We start from the raw sequence: 14,997 nt of genomic DNA on the forward strand, positions 1-14,997 counted from the left end.
ATGTAAAAAGAAATAACCTGTGAAATGGTCCTTAACGTTCCTCAAGCGCTCCTTTTTTTTTACCAGGGGACAGTTGAGGTTTTTTTTTTTAAGTTATTTTTTTTCATGTTATGATATCTTGTCGCCAAGGGGTTGAAAAGTTGCCAAAGGGGAAAGGGTGTTGGGTGAAGATTTTTTTTTAATTCAGTTTTTGGTTATGATTTTTTCCATCAGACCAAAAAAAGCCCCACCTAAGTAGTGTGCATTATGACATGACCCTGGATTTAAAATTGAAAAAAAAACTCTTTTCATGTGTCCTCAGTTTTGATTTAATTATCTTACAAAATTGCCTCATTTATCAGAGCCAGTGGAATCATCTCAGAATCAATCCCACATTCACTTTTCAGCTGTGCCAAGCGGGATAATACATTTGGCCCATTGAAAGTGGTGTGAGGATTAAGCCCCCTCAGTCTTGCAGTAGGTTATTTACATGGCGGGTGTGTGCCTCCTGGGAGCCTGTATCACACAACAGCAGCCATTATTAGCACGCATGCATACGTTACACAGTTAAGCTTTAAGTGCAAAGCAACACATCTAGCAGGTAAAAATGTCGAGAGGTACTCATAATTTTTTTTGTCATTTGAGGAATTAATCTGGAGTGTGCTTGGTTTAGTCTGCCATGTATTGTGTCCACTGGTCATCAAGCACACCTTCTGATATGTATGTCTCTGGTCGTGGCCTGCTGAATGGGGGCCACAGAAGTTGTTACTTCTAGCGCACTGTCTCTCAACTCTTGACAATGGGGAGACAGAATTGGGAACAAGTTCTTTCTTTCTTTCTTTCTTTCTTTCTTTCTTTCTTTCTTTCTTTCTTTCTTTCTTTCTTTCTTTCATTTCAAAATGATAGCGCACTTAGCCTACTGTAGGTTTTAAAAGTTGTCCTACTGTGCCGAAACAACTCTGGCCATACTGTATTGTGTAACAGTCTCTTGTTGTGGCTGCCTTGGAGGGCTGTCCTCTTCTAGTTTTCAGTCACCTTTTTAACTGTCTCTGCTATGATTGTGATGCCGATGTCTCAAAGTGTTTGGTGGCTCTTAATAGTTGGTTGTTCCTGGTCTAATCACTAACCCTGCGTGAGGCTCAGAAAGCCTCTCTGCACATCATGACATTTTACTCACCTGAAAAACATGGACCTCATCCTTCACACAGTAGTTGCATCTCAATTTTTTTTATTTTATTGTATTGCCTTTTTAGCAAGGGGCAATTCAACCTTAAGTAGCCCCACACACTTTGAGAGATTGACGCTAGTCCACCTCCAGCACTTCTCTGTCCAATTTGTTCATATTATGATGCCCCCCCCCCCCCTATTGTCACTCTGGCTCTCTGAATGTCAGTGCTTGTCTGCTCTGTTCCCTGTCAAAACAGATCATGTCGAGAAGACTCATGAAATGTATCATTGTTTGATATCCGATGCCTTTTGGACATCCTCATGAATGGTGACGTGCTGACTGCTAGAACAACAGCAATACTTCCACACACACACACACACACATACACGTTCTCACATACATGGGGGGGGGGCTAGTAGAAAAGCTCATCCCTTTTAATCACGATTGCCCAAGTTTTTAGAGTAGAGTCATTATATATATGAACATATATTTTCATGCTATATTTTGTATTAAGCTATATGTTAGGGTTTGAGAGATATTTATGTCTATTCGTTGGCTCAAGTGGGCTTCAGGCTGCCGTGCCTATTCCCCTTCAAAAAACCACTCCATTCTGCTCTTCAGTCTTGACACCAATGTACTTGTTGATATGTTGAGTCCTGTGACTATGGTTATGCTGTGGTATTACCCCCCCCCTTTATGTATTTAATATTGTACATATCAACGATCCTACTAGAATCCACAGGAAAGGGAGGAGCGAGAACAACAGTTTGACTCAACAGCGTGGTCTTAAGTTGCACTATTTTCAAACACCAGCTGGGTGAGGTAGGATCTCCATTATGTACTGCACTCTCACAGTTCAAGTACATTGGGGTGCAGGACGCCGGGTTTGGATTGGGTGACGGGGGGGCAATAGAAAAAAGGTCTGAAGCACACTTGGGCTTAGCACTACAGTCATCTCAAAATGGTGGGAGGAGGGTCTAAAATGCACATGGCCTCGTCCTCCCCCCCCTGAGTTAGTAGACACTACGTAGGGTGCCTCTAGTGTGAATGTTATAAAAAAAAACGCTTCTTTCTACACCTTTCTTCATGTCCACTGTTCAGCACATACTATTCCAACATCAGATACACACACCCCTCGACTTATCAGTTGGACCAAGCCTTGTACAAGTACAAAACATTAAACTAGCAGCCGGTGGATTGCACACACACACACACACACACACACACACATACATACACACACACATACACACTCTTGATACTCAGCCATTTGCACAGATGTGGCCTGTGCTGTGGTTGTCCCTGTGTTGGTTCACAGCTGCACACTTTGGGAGATGGGTGACGGGAGAGTTATCTTTTAACAAGAAGACGTTGAAAACTGTATAAAGTAGAGAAAACCAATGACTTCAAAAAAAGGTCAAACGTAATGGAAACTCATAAGCTGTACATTTGTAATAAAATAGTAAAACAAGTCACGCGTCTGTCTGCATTTAGTTTTCTCACTGTTGGGTGCTCACTCTAAATGCTGTATTTTTTATAACTTAGTCTTGATACCTGAATGAAAGGTTTTAATAATATCTACTCCATCCTACATTGTTTTTTTTTAACTAAATTTGATGGTTGCAGATTGTTTTTAAATACATAACCGATATTCATTCCAAAAGGAGGACATTAAGCTACATTGAGCGACACTTTTAATCAATTAAAAAGAGCATAAGTCCCACTAAATCATTTAGAATCACTCTAATAAGAAGCACTATGACATTTCAGTCTTCAAACAACTAAAGGCATGTATTTGTGCATGGCGTATTTCTAGCTTCCAAAGATACATTTGAACTAGATTTAAAGGTGTCCTTTTTTCCCCCACTTCTCACTACTTATCAGTCCTTATCCAAATATTTTACCTTAGAAAAAATGTTGGTTGATAACATGCTATCAGATTTTGAAGGCTCAAATATTGATATTGGTCTCAGCTTCAAAAACCCAGTCACCGGCCCTGCTCTGACCGGTCAGATACTAACATTTACTTATGGTGTTAAAAGAGATAGAAGAAAAATACAAACAGTCCACACACACTGAACACTTCTGTCAAGGAATGTATTGTCATTTTAAAATCCTTCTCTACAGTCTTCGAAAAACCTTGTCTAAGTATACAGCTAATCACATGATAGTACCATTGCATTACAATAACACACACACCACACACACTGTTGTTTAGAACAGCAACTTACACATTCACATACTAAACCTCCACAGGTCAAAGCAACGCAAAATGACTATAAAACTACATTGGAAAAAAACGAAATAGTAAATATAACGGGATCAAAACAATCATCTGGGAGATGGGGTAGTGGTAAGAGCGCGTACCATATTGAGGACCCGGGTTCGAATCCGGCCCGGGTCGTTTTCTGCACGTCATCCCCCTCTTTCCCCAATACAACGCTACAACTCTCAAGTAAAAGGTGGAAAAACAGCGAAAAAATACCTTGATAAAAAACAATCATCTGGAAAATAAAAAGGTCAGAACCAGACCTGGAGACTCAACACTGCTCCAGAGACCAGTCTGGATTTTTCTTCAATCTTCATCTCTACATTACTTATTGAAAATTCTCTAAATGGCAATATTTTTATTGTGAATTTGGTAGAAATGTTGTCAGTAGTTTATATTATAAAATCAAAATGTTCATTTTACTCAAACATATGCCTCTTAAAAGTCAAACAAGAGACACTGAACATTTGGAGTGGTCTCTTAATTTTTTTTCCAGAGCTGTATATATATATTGTATTGTAAATATTATTTAGTGGTTGTTTTTTGGGGACTGTAATTTCGGACTACTGAATGTGGACGTTTTTTTTGTTCGCATGCAGTATGCAATCCGTGAAGAAAAATGCTTTGCCTCCGTGTTGTGACATAGTTCATAATGTAACACTCATTCTGGACCTCCTTCCCATTGGTCTTCCTTCACGTGGATAAATATACATCAACCTATGGTCCTCCTCTTCTAAAACAATATACAGTCTTAACTGACCCTTTGAGCAGCATTGTAGAACTCCAGATAACACACACATCAAATACTGTATGCGTACAGATGGATAAGTTGCATCCGTTTTGCACAACCCAGGTCTGGTTTTTAGTTTTTTCTCACAGTCTATTTCATTGACATAATAGAGAAGCTTTTTATAAATATTCTCTTGTGCATTGAGACTTGAAGCTCACTCTGACATCCTTGTTCTTTTCTTTCATGGTTCTAGATCTCTTCATCTGAGCTAGAGGAGCTGGGCAGGAGAACACACTCCTGTCTTCTGCCCCTTTTACGCCTCCTGTCCGAAATTCGTAGCCTCCTGCGGATCACATCTAGAGGACACAAAAAAAACAAATAATAATATGAATGAAACTGCTTGAGAATGTCCAAAAAAAGCACCAGATTGCTTCCAACTAAGCTGCTGTGTGTATGGTTTATATATGTCTGTTAATAAGCAAGATCTCTTGAAAACTACTTGAAAGACCTTGCTGAAATTACACGTACAGTTAGGGCAGAGGCCAAGGAAAGACAGATTAGTTCACTTAAAAGTTGCTCCGAGGAACTTTCAGTTTGTGTGAATTCTTGCACGCCCCTTTGGACAAAAGCGGTATTGTTTTTACTATGCAAGCTGTTGTTCCTGTGTGAGAGTATACCAGTGACAAAGGCATTAAGAAAAACTATAAAAACTAATTGCATTCATTGCACTGATGGTCTTGTTTGCTGTTACATGTCATTTATGATTATCAGAGGAAAAATTAGACTGTTTTTTAGAAATACCTAAAAGTTCCTCGTAGCACCTTAAACACGATCAACCTATTGAATGAACTGGTCGGAGTGGATTTTGGTGACCCTGCTTGGTGTGTCTGCCCCTTACCTGCCACGCTGTCGTAGTCCCTGTGTGGGTCGTGCCAGTACATGCTTGGCGTGGTCGTCCAGTGTCGGTAGAGGCGTGTGTGGAGCACAGACAGGGTGAGGAGGACCAGCAAGAAGCCCAGGGCCGCTGCTGCCCACACCGCCTCGTCTGACCTGGGCGTCCGCAGCATCGACCCAGCATTCACATCAGTAGCTAGTGCCTCGGCCCCTGGGTCTATGGTGGGCAGGTAACTGGCTGGCTGTGGGTCTGGCTGTCCGTCTGCTTTGGGTTTGGAAACTGGATCAACACCGGGCTTTCTACCTTTGTGGTGAGAGTGGGCGCCGCCGTGTGTCTGCTCATGTTCCAACTCCCTCTCTTTAACGTCCACCACTGCCTCATCCTTCATCTTCAGGCCACCACCACCCGCTGGGCTGTGTTTGGCTTTGGAGGCGTTCTCTCTCACACCGTCGTCAACCGAGTCTTTATTTCTTTGTTCGGTCGGGTCTGTAGCTTCATTTCGTTTGATACTGTGGCTCAGCAGGGCTTCGGGCCTGGTGGTTCGTTTACCTCCACTCTCATCCAGGAGAACATGAGAGCCAGCAGAGGGCTTAGGGATCCTCCTCATGTCTGTAGTGTTAACTTGCCTGGGCTGCTGTGCTAATGCTAATGCTGCTGTCTGTAGCGTGAGCTGGCTTTTCTGAGATCCATTAGTAGCATTGAATCCTAAAGAATCGGCACTTGTTTTATCAGATATATGTGAGCCCAAAGGAGTGGTGGGCCCAGGTGTAAGGCCCTGGTTTATATTCAGGATCTTAGACAGAGGTGGCGCCTCCTGTGGTAGCAGAGGATTTGAGAGAGGTATGTTCAATGGAGGAGGAGAGTCCAGTGTGCCGTTGTATTTCTGGACGTCTTGTGTGTCGGTGGAGTTCAACAGAAGACTGGAGAGGTGTGTTACTGTGTGTGCTCCCTCATCAGTAACATTCCCCCGTCTGTCTAAGATGGCCGCTCGTATCCATCTGCTCTTCCCTTCCTCTCGCTTCAAGCTTTTCTTCTTCTTCTCCTTCTTCTTCTTCTCCTTCTCCACGTCAGACTGTAGCTCCGCCCCCATGGCTCTGTTAGAAGAGATGGTCTGTTCACAGCATCGCCTCACAGACTCCTGCTGTTATAGAAAAAGTAACTTTTAGAGACAGGACTTTTGAAATTAATATTTTCACGCTGCTTGTATTTGTATACATGTCATATGACTGATTATTAACACTATGTAAATAAAGGTAACACTTTACAATAAGGGTACATTAATTAACTGTTAATTTATTGCTTAATTAAGGGGTAATAAGCATTTATTAAGCACTACCTAACTGTTAATAAATGCTTAGTAAAAGCTGATTAACATACACTCAGCATTAACTAACTGTTAAGCTTAGTTTATACCTACCTAAGCATTAATAACTAAGCACTTACTAAAGGCTTAATAGGCATTAACTACTTAGTTAGATAACCATTACTTGCATTAACTTAGCATTAACTAACAGGTCATTAATGTACCCTTATTGTAAAGTGTTACCTAAATGAACATAATCAGCAATGTGGTCAGTCCCTATACCTGTGTGGTTTGTGAGTTTTCCTCTGCAGGTGCATGTGACTGCCGGTGCCGCTGGGCCGGCCATGTTAACAGCAGGTTGTACTTCCTGCTCTGGCTCGTTCCACTGCTCTCATTGGTTGTGGATGTGGTGGTCTCCAGCCAATCACAGAGCTCCGGAGAGGCTACGGTGGAAAGCTCCAAGGTGCGACCCCAGGAAACCAAGGCTATGGGCTGAAAAACAACAGAGACAACAGTTAAGATACACTGCTCACTGCAGTCATGGTACACTAAACAGACTGTAACAGCTCCCTAATGTTATTCCTATCACTGTTTCCAACCAGGAGCAACGTCAATCCATGTCAAACCATAGGGATCATTAGCCGATAATAAAGCATTATTGGAACTACTTGCTAGAAAATAATTGAAAAAATGTAATAAACAGCTGCACATTTTGATTCAATTTGATCAAATTAAATCACTGCAGTAATTCAAATGAACAGAGCCAGTGTAAGGCAACATGAATATTAGTGTATAGTGTTTGAATGGTTCACAGGCATTCACAACAAGGGCTGCATCAACAATCGTACTGTTTACAAAACACATCCAGAAAACCAGAAATACAATGCATGAATGCAATCTTATACCTTATACACACAACCCCAACTTAAAAATATGTTAAAGGAGCTGTAAGCGGAATGGTTCTTTTAGCTAACTTCCTGTCAGTTACTGCAGTTAGCGGTCCCCTCGCTTGTCCCTACATCACCACATTAATGCACTGCGGTCTTCAAGCAGCGAGTTATCTGGCATCATCTCAGATCCATAAGTGTGATAAAACATGATAAAAAACATCAAAACAGACATTGGAAAGGATTTTTACCTGCTCCGCCATTGTAGGCGCATAAACATTCACCCATCTGTCGCTCTGGCGTGCACCGGCAGTGAGACCATGAGTGAGACAGGTGTGAGTTTGTAGCATTCTCTCTTGTGATTGGATATTAATTTCGGGATCCTCCGAAAAGTTTATTTGACGATTACATGCAGAGCAGCGGACTGAGAGATCGGCTTTATGAAACGCGCACGTTATGCAAGTGATCACTCTATGAATAAAGAGCGATTTAACACTTATATTAACATAAATAAACCGCTTACTTCACCTTTAAGTTGTTAAATCAGTGTTCATGAGGAAAAGCTAATGTATTTGTAGTTTTCCAATTAAATGATCTAATAAATGATAACTTCATTATAGCTGCTCCTCAAACAGCGTGTGATATTAAAATGCCTTTCACACTTAGATAAAGCTTGTCAACAATAGGCCTGCAGCCTGCTTTAGTCAAGAGCAAATAGAGTGGGTTTTAAGTTACATCTTTAGTTGCAGGGCTCAACGCTAAGGTTTTTTTTCACTTGCCCGGTCGGGCAAGTGGGTCTGAATTCTACTTGCCCGAAGTAAATTTTTACTGGCCCCTATACAATTTTTTTTTCTATTAGGCGTGTTCAAATAATTGTTATATTCGCTCTTTATTGACAATGTATAAACAAATCATGGACAGTATTATAGATGAGTTAAGGGTCATACTGAAAGTGGAGGCTATTATTCAAATATTATTTGAGTTGGAACATTTGTAATTTTTTTTGTTTCTAAACCTACAATAACTGCAAACGAGACATGTTTTATGCAAACAAATCATGTAAAGAACTTTAACAGCACTTATTTTTATTTGTTTTACCTTATTCCTTTTACAACAGCAATTCTTTAAAACTTCTTGCTGCAAACATTTTTTTAGGCCTACAACAATCCGTTTTAATATTTTTTTGCTATTATTTTAATGTGTGTATGAGTGATTTTGATTTGATTCAAAATCTCAAAATTTGGCTCAGGACAGGCTGTTTTGAACACTTTTCCAGTAGCTTACTTTTAAGCTTCCACTGCCTCATGGTATGTGAAGTCAGACACCTCTTGGCCATTTATTGAGATCTATGCAGGCTGTAAAGATGCTTCTCTGATAACTGTTGATGATGTTTGTGTTGAACTGCACATTAACTGCTAGGCTACTAGCAGCAGAGCTAACGTTAGCATCCTCGCTACTACTAGATTCACGTTGGGTACATAATGCATTTAAAAAACGCGGATATTTTAGCTGCTTTTCAGACGGTCGGGGTCGACTTCACTTCACTCCATTTATAATGTACTCGTTGGCTTTTGGACTTTCTGTCACACCAACCTACTGCGTGTAGTTCTCTTCTGGGTGTGTGTGTGCTCACCGGTGTTGTGCCGAGTCTGCGTGTGTATACATAGCGGGCGGGGCTCTACTGCCGATACACACACACATGTGTGTGTGTATCGGCAGTAGAGCCCCGCCCCCCCTTCACAAAACGGAGCAGAGAGGAGAGGAGAGATGCAACGTAGCAGACACTACGCGCACAAAAATTAGCGTTAATGTAATAATTAGCACCAGTTAAATATGAAAATAGTTCATAGATAGATCAATTGTATTTGGCGATTCAAAAAAATTAAATAAGAAATATATGATTTTTTTTTTTATTATTCAAGAATTTCAGCAGAACCTCCTGGTTGCCCGGTCGGGCATGCCAGTTGTCATAGTTACTGGCCCGACATGGCATTTTACTTGCCCCGGGACGTCGGGCAATCCTTATTGTTGAGCCCTGAGTTGTGTTCATGTGTCGAAGCTAACAGTGACCTGCCATCGAAGTTCATAATATTTGCAAGGGAACCGAATATACACACACACACACAGCCATTAAAAAGCTTAAATAAACACTGGGCCTCTGTTGCCTTTGGGGTGGGTTAGAGAGGAGAGATAAAGGGATCACTCTCACCGTGTGTTGACTGAGCCGTGGATGTGGGCTCATGATGTATTGTGACAGACAGGAGCGGGCCAGGGCCGACAGGAGGGCACGCTCAGGGAGGGGGGCACAGGGATGGTACAGCAGGACAGTAGCCCCATGCTGGTAACACAACACAAATGTGGTCATCAATGTCCCCTTCCCTCCACCATCCATTATCAAAGCATTTCCATTTGTTTTCCACTAACATTTAGGACACTCAGTAACTAAGACTAAAGGGCTTATATCATTGTAATTCATGTATTCCCTCCTTTTCATTTAACAATGTTTTTAGCGGTTATTAGCGGTCTTTTTAGCGGTAGCCTAGCTATCAAGGCTCCAAACAGTGAGGATGTGAGTGTTGGCAGACTTCCCAGTGTTACGCTTAATTTAGGTCACAAGCAAAACAATTCATTGATTGAGTTTCTCAACTTTACAGTTTGATACATGTCTGGCTAAACACAGATAGCTGTAAAGGACAATTAAGCAGAAGGAACTGTGGGCAAATAGAACGCCATTCTATATTATACCGTCTTCAGCCACTGAACTCCTTTAAGCACGTCAATCATGTTGACCTAAGATGCCAAAATGGGCTTTTTAGAAATGGAAAATTGATTTAAAGAGATCCTATTATACTACTGTTCTGGTCTTAATTTCTTGTTAAAAACTGCTATAGAGCAACCTGACACGAATCACATCACAAAAAACTATGTAGATTTTCGGGACACTCTTCCTCTTACCCTAGCGAGCACAGCAGTCTCTCTCTACACACTGCTTTGAGCTTCTCCGCCCCTCCCCCCCTGCTGCAAACCCCACTCCGTTGTGATTGGTTACCTTCCTTCCAGCAGCGGGAAATTTTCAGGAAGGTGGGGGCATGCAGCCGGAGCTTGCCTGAGCAGCATTACCATACATGGAAACATGACAGAAACTACACAAGCGTGACAGAAACTACCCGGAAATTTTAACAAGTTCGGCTCGACCGGCTGCCATAGTTTTTAGTGCTCTGCACAGCCACCCCAGACGGTCAGCAGGGAATACGTCGAAATGCATGTACGTAATTATTTGATACTCCAGTATGGTTAAACATGACTATAAATCATTATAACAACGTTTATAGGTCATAAAAGTCGAAAAGTATCATAGGTCCTCTTTAAATAATTGAATATATTGTGATAGAAGGATCTATAAGTTGCCTGTTTTCTCATTATCTGTTACCACAGAAACTCTTCCCTGATGGCCTGTGAACAGACATCTTAATACAGGGATATGTCTGCAGTGAAAGAGGAGAGACACAGCCAGACACACAATGGCAGGAGAGGTTTGATGGTTTTTTTTGTGCGACTTACGTGCAAGTTGTTGAGCCAGCGCTGAGGAGGACAGTACAGGTACTCTCCACTCTCTGCCCTCACTGGTCTGTAGGAGCCACTACAACACAGACACAGACACACACCTGAATGATATCTTCATTGACCCATAGATAACATTATGACAAAGTAACATCAGTTGATTGCCTTATAAGATAAGAATTGACAATAAAAGACAGTGTTGTGGGTTTTTGTGACTTAGTTGACCATGGCAACGGTGTGTGTGCGTGTGTGAGTAGCTGGGTCTGTATCTAAAATGTGGAGCGATTATTTTGAAAGTTCGCAAAATAAAAGAATTAGCCCTGTGTTCCAATCCCCATTACTTTCTGCTATTTAGTATGGTAGAAAAAAATACATAAACTATAAATATAAAACTACACTACTTTTGCCGGAAGATGGCAGTTAAAGCTCCCATATTTCACACTTTTCGGTTCTATTATACACCATATTATATGGTCTTAGTGGTCCCTAATACGTTTTTCTTTAATTGTTTGCTGAAAAAAACTTTCAGATAATTTATTGTACTATGCTGATGTTCAGCTAATCTCACAATGGCCTATTTTTTAAAAAGAGCTGCAGCTCCCCTCGTAAATATACAATCTTTGAGCTCCCCCCGCCCCCTGTCCGGAAGCGAAGCCAGATATGCCTCGCCCTCTGTCTGTCGGGGCCGTGGACCAATAAGAAATAGGGGTGTGGGCTGCACAGTGGAAGCTTCTGGCTTTCCAGTTTTTGAGGTCAGAAAAGGGGAGAATTCTGACTGGAGTATATTGGGGGGAGGGGTGGGGGTTTCAGAAAAGGGGAGAGTGAGAAAAGGAGAGATTGTTATTTTTTAAAATATTTTGGCAGTCTCTAGGCACACCTTGGACCCATGGATAGGTTAGAACACATTTAAAAAGTGCATTTAGCATAATATGTGACCTTTAAGGCAATATATAACGTGCAGTAATGGTTTAAAAAAATGGCCAAGTTGTTATCTCCTTTCAGTGAATTAAGCGTTTCGATCACCCTGGGGCCTCAAAATGTGCATACAATCAGGGTGATGGAAACCAAGCCATAACCTCACCTCGCATGTAAGGTACACACACGTCTGTCTACACAGCCTTACCTGTTGGGAATGGTATGGTTGTAGGAAATAGATGTATCCATGCAGATCTGTCTTGCTGGCTGCAGACAAAAGACAAATGGGTTTAGATTATATTTCATCACCATTCTCCTGATTAAACTGCAAAGACCCCAGGTATCAAACAATATCACTAACTAAGGCTGAATCTAACACATTTCCCATACATCAGTAAACATGTCTTGTTATGTTCAAAACAGGTCAAAAGCCTTTCAATCCTTCTACATTATGTTAGTGTAATTAATGTGTGAGCATGGAATATGGATGCAACACTGACCCTGCGTTCCAACTTCCAATACCCATACTTCCCTACTATTTAGTATGCCAGAAAAAGATTCAGGGTGTCCCAATACATGCATTTCAATTGCAGTATGCCAAAAATACCTAGATGCCCCACTAACTCAAATTGCATTTTGCAGTGAATTCGTCTTTATTCTTGACATTTCACGACATAATGAAAAAAAAAAAAGTTCTCTCTCGTGGCCCTAAACCTCATCTGTACTTTAGTATGTAGTGTAGTAAAAAGAAAAAGTATGTGATTTGGAACGCAGGGTGAGACTCTCATCTTATTGTGTTGTGATTAGGTTTTGGCAATAGCCATACATGTGACTATTGATGGAGGGGGTTAAAGGTAGGGGGAAACTGACATCAGGACACTTACCACAGGATGTTCATACACTGTGTCAACACTGCGGCGTCTCTGTAGATAAGAAGACAGACAGTGAACACACACTGTCAACACACACACACCACAGTCATAGCAACGACAACACGCCATGTAGGCTAACCAAGCTGTTAGGGCTGCCTTTCACTGCCAGCAGTACCATATCCACATGGGTTACATTCCCATGATTGTTTCAAACTTCCTGGCAGTGGCACCCAGTGCATTGTGGCGGCCCCACCCATCTGAGCCACTGAGGCTTAGGACAGAGTGCTTTAATAGGTTATTACACAGTTGATGACGTTGATGATGATGATGACGATGTAACTTGTATCCATAGTTACCTGAGTAGATTGAGGCCAAGCGGACATTGGACAGTCCCAATTAAAAGCAGCAGCACCAGCAGCAGCATCAGGCAGGTCCCTTTCCAAAGAGAGCTATCATACACAAACAGACATAAAAATGAGTGTACTTTTATGACTAAATAACTAAATGCTGTAAGTGAAACCAAAGTCATACACACACACACACACACACACAGGGCCGACGGACTGCGGGGGAAAGTGCGACAGTCGTGGGGGGGCCCAGGGCAGAGGGGGGCCCATAAAAAAAATAAAAAAATAATATTTTTTCTTTTTTTTTAACAAGTTAAATGTGGGGCCCCGATCTTCGAAGGCCATGAACAATGCCATTCCAAAAAAAGAAATAATTGACTGTCTTTTTTTCCCCCTGAACCTTGCAAGGAGATCAGGGGCCTGCGCATGACTAAGGCATGTGTGCGGGAGAATAAGCAGGAGCAAGCCGACAATGAATTGAACTGGTGGCGAAAATCAACGCAGCGATGTTTCTATGAGGATATTTAGCTGTACAGAAATAAGTGCTGGCAAAGCTAGAACAGTTTAAGACTCCACATCACTGTGGCAACACAACCTATCTATCAGCTCAGACAGCGCAGAGAAAAGTCTGATGAATACATGAGAGTGATGGCCATGCACAACTGTAAGGTCAGTGTGTGTTGTATTTTCGTATTCAAATAAACAGTTGTTTATTTTTATAGTGCGCATTGGCATCTTTGAGCAAAATACCCCCAACATTTTTGCTGCCGCGCCTCCTGTTACACTGGCCAGTGACCACCTTCATTAAGACATTTTCTGGGAGAAACACTGCTAAAAGTAGTGATTTGGTCATTCATCAAATGAAATATTGTGGAGTTGTCTGGCTCAGAGAGCCGTGTGTATTGTAAGACCGCCTTTCAGTATAGGGGCCCAGAAGTTGGTGCTACGCCCCTGCACGCACGCACACACACACACACACACACACACACACACACACACACACACACACACACACACACACACACACACACACACACACACACACACACACACACACACACACACACACACACACACACACACACACACACACACACACACACACACACACACGCTACTTGCATATGTAGGCCTATTGAACGGTTACGGTACCTTCCCATTGTCGCATCCCAGCGCCGGAGACTGGGAGACCCCGCATCGGCCCAAACTGACCCATAGCGCGGCCAGAACCGTCACCCTCAGCGGCGGGGTCGTCTGGGTCTGGGTCGGCATGGTGAAAACAACCGCTCACTCATTTAATTAAGACAACCATTAGAGCCACCTTTCCCTGCTGCTCCTCTAGCTACACAGCGAATGACAACAACAACAACTTTCATAAAGGAAAAAGTAGTTTTCCTATGGCAAAGAACCATGACAGAGAAGCGGTGAGACGTGCGACATGTCGGCTGAAAAGGCAACCTTCCCACGGTGTCGTGTCTCCTCTGTCCTCTTTAAAGTAAACGTTAAGCTAAAGTTGCCCCTTGTTCTGTATTTAAAAGTTAAAATAATGAGGGAGGCTCGAATACTTATCGCAGTGAAGAGTAAAGACTGACTACTTCGCCAGTGTGATACACGACTGTCACGTTATTTACATCACTGAAAGAATACGTTGCTGGTACATTTCAAAATAAAACTGACGTGTATCAACTTCATTTGCTCTCTGTTTGTTAGTAATGTAGGCCTAACTGTTTATTCTATTATACATTTAATAGAGAATATGTCAATGAAATAGTTTATAAAATATTCTGGTTTGCTCTACGGTCTAGAATTGTCTCTTGTTGTCTTTTTTATTGTTTACATTGCTGTGTCCTTACTTTTAGTTTTAGAACGGAATCCCTTTTCCGGAATTATGCGGACTCTCTGTGGCTGACTTTACTCAAAATGTTAAACTACGGAAGCTGGAAAGAAACTAAAGGCAGAACTTGGTAGAAGAGTGACTGTAGGGCAGGCGGTTATATCTCCGAAAATCCTGTAGGGGGCGACAAAACAGCATTGGATAATTTCAATCAGTTGGTCTCTTCAATTAGCATTT

At 41.9% G+C, this 14,997-nt stretch overlaps 1 protein-coding gene across 3 annotated transcripts; it reads right to left on the minus strand.

The window, feature by feature from the left end:
• Window positions 1–3,257: 3,257 nt before the first annotated feature.
• On the minus strand, window positions 3,258–14,506 carry tp53i13 (tumor protein p53 inducible protein 13). Of its 3 annotated transcripts, none has more exons than XM_080054019.1 (9): window positions 14,079–14,506; window positions 12,936–13,028; window positions 12,592–12,630; window positions 11,916–11,974; window positions 10,793–10,871; window positions 9,441–9,569; window positions 6,627–6,836; window positions 5,045–6,179; window positions 3,260–4,502 (listed from the first exon to the last, which is right to left on the minus strand). In XM_080054019.1, the coding sequence occupies exons 1-9, from the start codon at window positions 14,196–14,198 to the stop codon at window positions 4,396–4,398; spliced, it is 1,971 nt and encodes a 656-aa protein (XP_079910145.1). In that variant the 5' UTR covers window positions 14,199–14,506; the 3' UTR covers window positions 3,260–4,395. The 3 variants fall into 3 exon arrangements, with proteins under 3 accessions (XP_079910146.1, XP_079910145.1, XP_079910144.1); XM_080054018.1 differs by having other exon boundaries at window positions 5,045–6,182; XM_080054020.1 differs by lacking the exon at window positions 9,441–9,569 and having other exon boundaries at window positions 3,258–4,502; window positions 5,045–6,182.
• Between the last annotated feature and the right edge of the window lie 491 nt (window positions 14,507–14,997).

Source organism: Ammodytes marinus, assembly GCF_949987685.1.
Source record: "Ammodytes marinus genome assembly, chromosome: 3".
In the NCBI taxonomy this organism is placed as follows: domain Eukaryota; kingdom Metazoa; phylum Chordata; class Actinopteri; order Uranoscopiformes; family Ammodytidae; genus Ammodytes; species Ammodytes marinus.